The sequence below is a fragment of the Myotis lucifugus genome, unplaced genomic scaffold, assembly GCF_000147115.1.
Source record: "Myotis lucifugus unplaced genomic scaffold, Myoluc2.0 scaffold_6, whole genome shotgun sequence".
Taxonomy (NCBI): domain Eukaryota; kingdom Metazoa; phylum Chordata; class Mammalia; order Chiroptera; family Vespertilionidae; genus Myotis; species Myotis lucifugus.
In genome coordinates, this window is record NW_005871054.1 from 14,997,355 (window position 1) to 15,007,311 (window position 9,957).

At 39.6% G+C, this 9,957-nt stretch overlaps 1 protein-coding gene across 3 annotated transcripts in view; it reads right to left on the minus strand.

The window, feature by feature from the left end:
- PLEKHH2 (pleckstrin homology, MyTH4 and FERM domain containing H2) overlaps positions 1 to 9,422 on the minus strand; it is a 74,076-nt gene extending 64,654 nt beyond the window's left edge. For all 3 annotated transcript variants that reach the window (XR_001345979.2, XR_002827156.1, XM_006083416.3), the window contains exons 1-2: positions 9,329 to 9,422; positions 1,828 to 1,957 (exon numbers count right to left, since the gene is read on the minus strand). Coding sequence is in view for 1 of the 3 variants with exons in the window: in XM_006083416.3 (XP_006083478.1) it covers positions 1,828 to 1,950 (123 nt within the window). In the remaining 2 variants the exon portion in view is untranslated. The remainder of the gene's footprint in view (positions 1 to 1,827; positions 1,958 to 9,328) is intronic.
- Between the last annotated feature and the right edge of the window lie 535 nt (positions 9,423 to 9,957).

Consider the following 9,957-nt stretch of genomic DNA (forward strand, 5'->3'; position numbering starts at 1 on the left):
ATTTTAAAAATGGGCACTAAAAAAATTTTGTTACAAGCCTTCTAAAAAAACAGAACAAATGTTGCCATCAAATTCAGAATTTAAAGGTCAACTAATTGGAAACCAAATAAGCATAACTTCTATTTAGTCCATAGAGAACCAAGAAAATTTTGAGGAGTCAAGAGTGTGCTAACTGCTGAGAGACTAAGGCAACACCTGGAAAGTTATCCATGAGGTTTAGCAACACGTATATAATTTATAATTTTGACAAAAGTCATTGTATCAGGTGATTAGAATTGTGGAAAATACCAGATAAATCACAGTACAACCTAAGAAATGATTTTTATAGAGAGAGGAGCAAAAGACAAAAGCATGTGTCACTAACTTTGAGGTAGGATAAGCTCCCCCAACTTGGAGATATTCAACTGGTATTTTCTTCAAGTTACAACTTTGATTATAATAGAGATAAGTAAAGCAAATTGATATTGGGTACTAATGGCATAACTTTAATCTTTGGACCTAAAAGATGTTAAAGCACAAAAATTTAAGATGATATTAAACTGAATGATGTTTTTCTGGGTTTTAGTGATATGTAGTTATATCATTAGAATACCTCTGTGCTAAGAGATTCTTAGCTAGCAGTGAAAGGAAGATTTAAGATGATCATTTTTGGACATCGGATACCTGTACCAGCCCTCCATCCAAAAGGATTATGCAGACTACAGTTGAAGAAGCCACCTCTAAGTTACTCTGATCAGTTATGAATGATCAGTAATATCATTTATCCATTCACCCAGACAGCACTGTCCAACAGAAATACTAGTACATAATGTGAGTCACATGTATAATTTTAAATTTTCTAGTAAAATTAAAAAAGTAAAAATAAATAAGTAAAATTAATTTTAATATTTTTATTTAACCCAATATCCAAAAATTATCATTTCAACATGCAATCAATATAAAAATTATTTCAAGAGAATGTAAAATATTTTACATTCTTTTTTTCATACTAAATCTTTGAAATCTGGTGTGTGTTTTACATTTGCAACACATTTCAGTTTTACCTAGCTTTATTTCAAATGCTCAACAGCCACTTGTGGCTAGTGGCTGCCATATTGGACAGTGCAGATCTAGAATCCAAGTTCCCTGGAAATAGAAACACGGCTTGTCTTGTTCACAATTGTAACTGCAGCATTAAGAACAGTGTCTGTCACATAGTCAGCCCTCAATGAATATTTTTGAATGAATGACTGCACAAATGAATGAATTTATCTATTCATTTTATACACATATATGCCCCCCAACTTCTTGTGACATAAATAAAATTTTAATTACATGATTAGAATTATTAAGAAAAGCATATAATTATCTTAAATTAAATTCCAGCTGAGATGATAGTTTAGTGGTACATAGTCAATATAAGTACTGTATTTTTTCAAATATAGTATAAACACATTTTACTATCAATAGAGAATGTTCTTCTATAATCACTTTAAACATAACTTTCCTAAACATTTAAGTAGATCAAAATGCTGTCACACTTCTCTAATAAAATAAAATAAATTATAGCTTTTCTCTCTGGAGTAAATGCACTCTACATTCATCAAATACACATAATGCTTACATATCCCATTGCATAGTATTTGCAATGAAATGTCTTTGTCTTAATTTACTCTAAGACTGGCAAAAGACTAGACCAAATATGGCTTCAAAGCCCTGACAAAAAGTTAAGTTATAGTCATTTTGCATCAAGTGTTTGTCCCCAAAAGTACTGAGATTATTTAACAGAAATGAAATAGGCCCTAAATCGCTGCTGTTTAATAACACAGGTTAAGGAGAAAAGCTTACCTTCTCTGCTAGGAGCTCTCTTATCTTGCTTGCTTGAACTCTAAATTTCATGAGTTGGGACTCCAGAGCTACGCATCGTTCTTTCCAATCTACTGGTCCTTCTGTCTCGGAAAGTTCTGCCATATTTATTCTATAAAAGAAAACATTCAAATGGCATAATACCAATTAGCATTCAGGGTAATTCATTAAATCATCTGATGTACACATTCTAATAACCACCTAATCATATCCAGATACAAGTTTCAAATTCTAAGATAAACTCCAGAACTGGTGATAGCACATGGAAAGGACTTAGTTGGATACGGTATGCCAGGGTTGGAGGCCTAACTTGTATTAATTAAATTTTCTATGTAACCTAATCTTTCTCTGTCTCAGTTTACCCAATCTAGAAAAAGGGGGACATGATAGTAAAAAATCATTCTTTTTCATGGGTATGTTATGAGGGACAAATTAAATAGTGCAGTGTTTAACAGCACTTTGGACAGTAAAATAGCACCACAAACATGCGAGTACTATTATTATTTTAGCTCTGCTCAACAGATAAGATTTTTAAAATCTATCAGCTCATAATTTTATCACACTCTTAAATTTACAGAATTATTACAGTTTGATTCTATTGGTAGCATGATAGAATTACCTAAAGAAGCTTTATACCAGTGCTACAACTAAGGCTTGGATTTACTAGTATATTATAATTATTATCACCACCCTAAATTTGTCCAAGTCCAGGTTGTTTTCAAGCCAAAAATGCTTTGGCATATTTAACTGGGCAAAGTATTATAACCCTGGACAAGTTTGCATAATTTTTATTCGGTACAAGAGGAGAAAACATATAAATGTAAAATTTAGAATCACCTACATTAAGCAAATAAATCTGGAATCAGTTTCTGATTAACTTTCCTTTTGGAGGAGAAAGGTTTTGAAATTCTAAAGAGCAAAAAATAGTACTTGATTTTGAAAGCCTGTTTATTTCTGGCTCTGGGATTAATGAAAGTAATCTGAAATGTTTGTTAATGTTTTATCAGGTCATTTAATAAATAGCCTGGTAATAATATATTTCTGAATTGGTCTTGCTATAAATGGACAAAATTTGCATTAGAAGTGAATCTCCTGAAGAAACCAAACCTGTCATTTAATATATGTGACAGCAAAACTCTCAGAACCCAAGGATAGAACTGCAGTTGAAGCTGTACTTATCTGCGCTTTTGTTTTACAAAAATATGTCTCCCTCACATATTAACCAATTTCCCCCCAATATTTAGTGTAATATAACCCCTAACTTATACCAGTTTTTAAAACCACAAAAGATTATTTTCCTAGCATAACTACTGTTTTATGCTTGCTCTGGCCAGGTGGCTCAGTTGGTTTATACAAAAGGTTGCGGGTTCGATTCCTGGTCAGGGCACATAACTAGGTAGCAGGTTGATCCCCAGTTGTGAGGTGGCGGGTGTATAGGAGGCAACTGATGGATGTTTTTCTCTCTCTCTTCCTCTCTCTCTCTCTCCCTCCCTCCCTTCCTCTCTCTAAAATCAATAAAAATTGTCGAGTGAAAATTAAAAAATATTTATATTGTTTTATGCTTAAATCAGTTTTCACATTAATACTTATATCACTCAATAATTTACAAATAAATATAAGCAAAGTTGTCCTACAGAAGCTACAACTTTATTAAGGGCACCACAACCATGGAAATAATTCTCTTTTCATTTCTTTTGTTTTTATAGAAACATCACCCCGTTGTTTTCTGAGTTTTTTTCCTAAAGATATTAGCCTAGTTAATGACCTTTTTCATTACCCACATTAAATTTACTATCAATAATGTAGGAGTAAATAATGCAGTTTGTCAATCATAAACTTTTTCTCAATTCTACTGCTACTTCATTTTTCTCTTCATTAGCTTTAGAGTGGACAAGGAAATAAAATGTGGATGAAATATCCTATATAATAAAAGGGTAATATGCAAATTGACCCTAACAGCAGAACAACTGGGAATGACTGGTCACTATGACACATAATGATCACCAGGGAGCAGACGCTCAATGCAGGAGCTGCCCCCTGGTGGTCAGTGCGCTCCCACAGGTGGAGCTCTGCTCAGCCACAAGCCAGGCTGACGTCTTCCAGCATAGAGGTGGTGGCAGGAGCCTCTCTCACCTCCTCAGCAGCGCTAAGGATGTCCGACTGCAGCTTAGGCCTGCTCCCCGCTGGAAAGTGGACATCCCCTGAGGGCTGCCGGGCTGCCAGAGGGATGTCTGACTGCCAGCTTAGGCCCGATACCCTGGGGAGTGGGACTAAGCCAGCAGGTGGACATCCCCCAAGGGGTCCCAGACTGCGAGAGGGCACAGGCCGGGCTGAGGGACCCCCTCGAGTGCACAAATTTTTGTGCACCGGGCCTCTAGTTAAAAATAAAAAGCAGTCCTGGAAAGACATTTTTAAGTCTTGAGCCATTCATATCATTGCACAAAAATATGGGACACTATTCTAAAACAAGAAGAAGAGTGTATTTCATGTTAACTTTTTCTCTACATTTAAAATAACTTGTTTATGTTTTACTGTAAAATTATTAGTTTAAAAATAATATATTTTTAACAAATGAAAATAAGTCAATATAATGCACCATATGAATAGAATAAAAGACAAAGAACACATAATCATTTTGATAGATTCAGAAAAACATTTAACAAAATCCAACACCTTTTCATGATAAAAACATCAACAGCCCAGTCAGTGTGGCTTAGTGGTTGAGCGTTGACCCATGAACTAGTAGGTCACCGTTTGATTCCTGGTCAGGGCACAAGCCTGGGTTGCAGGCTTGATCCCCAATAGGGGGCATACAGGAGGCAGCCAATATCAACGATTCTCTCATCATTGATGTTTCTCTCTCTCCTTCTCCTGTCCTCTCTCTGAAATCAATTAAAAACATATTTTTTAAAAGTCAACAAACTAGGCCCTAGCCGGCTTGGCTCAGTGGATAGAGCACTGGCCTATGGACTGAAAGGTCCCAGGTTCGATTCCGGCCAGGGGCACATGCCTGGGTTGCGGGCTCGGTCCCCGGTGGGGGTGGTGCAGGAGGCTGCCAATCAATGATTCTCTCTCATCATTGATGTTTCTATCTCTCTCCTTCTCCCTTCCTCTCTGAAATCAATAAAGAAATATATTTTTAAAAATTAAAAAGTCAACATACTAGTGATAGAAAGGAACTTCCCCAACCTGATAAAGAGCATCTATGCAAAGCCCACAGCTAACATCATACTTAACAGTAAATGACTGATCCACCTAAGATTAGAAATAAGACAAGGATGTCCACTCTCACCTCTTGTAGACAGCATTGTACTGAAGGTTCTAGCCAGGGCAAGAAAATGAAATAGAAAGCATCCAGACTGGAAAGGAAGAACTAAACTACCTCTATTTTCAGATGTCATGATCTTATACATAGAAAATCCCAAGGAACCCACCAAAAAAAACTACTAGAACTATTTGAGTTCAGTAAAGTTTCAGGTACCAGATCAATATACAAAAATCAACTGTTTTTCTAGACACTATCCAGGAAAAACCCAAACATGAAATCAAGAATATATTCCATTTACAACAGCATCACAAATAATTAAATACTTAAGAATAAATTTAACATTAGAAGTGCAAGGATTGTACTGTGAAAACTGCCAAACATCACTGAAAGAAATTTAAAAAGACCTAAATAAATGAAAGACAGCCCATATTCATAGATTGGAAGACTTAATATTGTGAAGATGGCAATACTTGCCATTGGATAGAAACATTCAATGCAATCCCTGTCAAAAATTCCAGAAACTGACAAGCTGATCCTAAAATTCATATGGAAATTCAGGGGACCCAGAATAGCCAAAACAATGTTGAAAAGCTGTAGGACTCACATGATCCAATTTCAAAAATTACCATAAAGCTACAGTAATGAAGACTATGTGGTACTGGCATAAAGACAGACATGTAGATCAATGGAATAAAATCAAGAGTACAGAAATAAAACCTCACATTTACATTCAATTGAGTTTTGACAAAGGTGCCGAGACCATTCAATGGGAAAAGAGTAGTCTTTTTAAAAAATGGTGCTAGAGGAAGGTTGAGGATTAGGTGAAAAAGGTAAAGAGATTGAGAAGTACAGATTGGTAGTGACAATAGTCATGGAGATGTAAAGTACAGCATAGGAAATATGGTGCCCGGTGAGTACTGGAAATATCGAGAACACTTTGTAAGGTACATAATTGCTTAGCCACTATGCTGTACACCTGAAACTAATATTTAAAAATACTGAATTTAAACTGTAATTAAAAAATAAACTTTAAAAAATGGTACTAGACAACTGAATATCCACATGCAAAAGAAAAATATGGACCCCCCCACACACACACTTTATATCATATACACAAATTAACTTAAAATGGATCAAAGGCCTAAATATAAGAGCCTAAGTTCTAAACTCTTAGAAGAAAACATAGGCATAAGTCTTTGTGATTCTGGATAGACAACAGTTTCTTAGATATGATGTGTAAAGCATAAGTAATTAAAGAAAAATAGATAAGTTGGACTTAATAAAAATTTTAAACTTTTGTGCTTCAAGGGACACCATCAAGAAAGTGAAAGATAACCCACAGAATCAGAAGAAATATTTGCAAATCATACATCTGATCGGGACTTGTATTCAGAATACATAAAGGACTCTTACAATTTAACAAAAACAACTAAAAAGTAGGCAAAGAATATATTTGTATATAGATATTTCTCTAAAGTATATATACAAATGGCCAATACGCACTTGAAAGATGCTTAACATCATTAGCTATAAGGGAAAATGCAAATCAAAATCACAATGACATACCAAAATATACCAACAGGATGGCTATAATAAAAAAAGACATGTAATAACAGTGTTGGTGAGGATGTAGAGAAAGCAGAACTCTCATACATTGCTGCTGGGGATGTAAAAATGGCATAGCTGTTTTGGAAAATAGTTTTAACGGTTCCTCAAAATTTTTAACATAAAATTACCATTTGACACAGAAACTCCAATACTAAGTATATACCCAAGATAACTGAATACATAAATCCACACCAAAATTTGTACACAAATGTTCATAGCACCATTATTCAAAGGGCCAAAAAGTGGAAACAAGCTAATGTCCATAATCAGATGAATGGATATTATTCAACCACAAAAAAGGAATAAAGTATTAATGCATGCTATAGTGGATGAACCTTGAAAACATTACCCTAAGTTCCAAGTGAAAGAAGCCAGACACAAAAGGCCACATATTGTGATTCCATTTATATAAAATAGGTAAATCGAAGGAGACAGAAAGTTGGTTGGTGGTTGCCAAGGGCTGTGAAGAAAGGGCAATAGTGATCCATTTGCAGTTTCTTTTTGGAGTGATGAAAATACTCCAGAATTACCCCAGCCAACATGGCTCAGTGGTTGAGCATCAACCTATGAAGGAGGTCACAGTTCAATTCCGGGTCAGGGCACAAACCTGAGTTTCGGCCCCATCCCCAGTAGGGGACATGCAGGAGGCAGCTGATGGATGATTTTCTCTCATCATTGATGTTTCTATCTCTCTCTCCCTCTCCTTTCCTCTCTGAAATCAATAAAAAAAGGGAAAGAAAATACTCTAGAATTCAATAGTGCTAATGGTTGCACAGCCTTGTGAATTTACTAAAAAACCACTGAACTGTATACTTTAAAAGGGTAAATTGAATGGTGTGTGAATTATACCTCAATTTTAAAAAGAGCATATACTGTATTTACAAATGAGTAAAAAGTAAGTTTAAGTGGATATATATTAGGTCAACATTTACACACTCAATGAACCATTGTTTGCAGTTATCCCTGTCAAGAATTTCACCATTAACTCAAGTAATTAGAGGTTGCGGATTTAGAGGTAATTCTTAACCTCAAATATGACAAGAATCAGACATATATCTTTCGAAGAGTACTTTGCTATGAAAATGATGCCATATATAAATTCTACGTTAAACATGCCTATTCATATCTTTGGTTATGCTAATGTCCTATTTTACAATGAAGGAGCAAAACCTTAACATACTGTTGGCATTGAACGCCTGCATTCCCTATTAATAAGATCATATTTTAAAAAAACTTCAAAACTAGATTGGTTGGCTAATGGTATACCCTGAGGTCTAGACACCTGATTTCTTCATTTCATTCTGTAATTTCAGTTAGTCTGAAGTAACTGCCGTGTGAATGCATCATTTTGAGCAAAGACTCTAATTTTGAACCGTGTCCGCCATCCTTTTCCATTATCTCTGATTTTATAGAACCAATTGTATAGCTTTGGGAGCTGTACCCACTTGCTAAATAAAAGTCATCACTGCAGCGGACAGGAAAATGCCTTGGCTTTCCAAATGCCCCCAGTGACTTCTGGAAATATTTACGGACACAAAATTAACTGTTGACAATTGCGGAGCGAAAGCTCTTTTCTCTGAATCTTTGACTTCCTGTTTCTCTTCCAAATCCCAAAAGGGAAAGAAAAAGAAAAGAACCAATTCATCTACGTAGGCTGACCCCGATGAAGCTCAGGGTGGCCGCTGGTCCTCTTTAATTCTCTCCTCTTAGGGCACAGCTTAACTGGGCCAGGTAACTGTGTATTTTTATTTTATTTTTTCTAAAGCAGAAAAGATGTCTTTCTTGACCACACTGAGGCATGCCTTGTTTAAGGAGCCTCCGGACCAGCACCCAACCCCACTTGGGCAAAACCTGTGACCCAGACCAGCCAGGCTCCGCGCCCCACAGCTCCTGGGGACACACACGGCTGTGCGGTCCAGGCTTGCGACGGGCATTTGCACAAAGAAAGCAGTGACCTGCAGGTAGCACCGCCCTGGGACTTGCACGGCGTAAAAGGTTTAACTTTTCCTTCCACGGCGTTTCGCACATCACAGTCTAGGACTCCAATGTTCCGTCTTTTCTTTAAAGTGGTTTGAGGACTTCGGGGCCAGCGCAGTTTCGTGGTAGGGCACCCCAGGGCACGCTGATATCCCGGCAACCCCAGGTGTAGAAAACAGTTCTTTAGTTCAGAGAAGTTTCGTCCCGGCGGTCCCGGTGGGGCTCCCCACCAGCGGAGGCCGAGCCGGAGCATCCCTAACTGCGTGGGCCCCTCGGCCCGGGACGCGGGGCTCCCGGGCGCGTCCCCCTGATCGCCGGCTCCACGCCACCAACCCGGGCCCCACTTTGGCAAACAAAATGTCACGGGAGACCGGGGGGCTAGGAGCCACCACCCCCACATGAGACCCCAGTCTTGGGGGGCAGCGAGGGGGAAGACGTGGGGAGGGGGAGGCGGGAGGCGCGGGGGCGAGTCTTGCGCCAGCCGGTCCCATCCCCCGGGTGCCTTCCCGCCGCCCCCATCCTCCGGCCGGCGAGCCCCCCGGGAACGCGCGCTCTGCAGGGGGCGGGGATCCCCGCGCATCCGAAGCTCTGAGGTCGCCTCTTGGCCCCCCGCCCTTCCCATCAGCCTACCTCGGTTACGGGTCCCCAGTGGCCGCGCCCGAGGTCCCAGCCGCGCCCGGTGCGGGGCTCCAGGGGCTCTCCGCCGGGGCCCGCCGCACGCCGAGCCCGGAGCGGGCGGGGGCAGGGCACGCCTCCTGCCGGGACTGGCGGCCGGAGTAGCCCATCGGAGGTCGCAGCCGAGCGCCCGACGTCACCTGGAGGTGTGGCTAGGACTTGGACTCCTCCCGGCCCCTGGAGCGGGAGGCAGTTTTGTCCTGGAGTGTGTGCCCCTAGCCTTCGCCACACCTGGAGCTCAGACCCTGTGGGGACGGTCACCTCCTTTCTTTTCCTTCTGCCTCGACCCCGCACCCACCTGTGTGATCTCTCAGCCTGACGTCTCTCTTCTTGGCCCTCCATCCTTCACCCTTTTGCCAGGTGAAGTGTCCTGAAGTTTTGAAGTACACCCTGCCAAAGACCCTCATTGCCTTCCTTTTGCTTAAACCATCAAAAACAAGATTCCCTAGTTTCGTATTGGAGGCCTCCATCCTACTTTTTCAGCTTTATTTCTCACAGCTGCTCTTCACGCAGCTAAGGCTGTTGTGTACCTCCCCGCCCCCAGAGAAGTCCTTTTGGAGCATTGACTAGGTGTACCAGTTAAT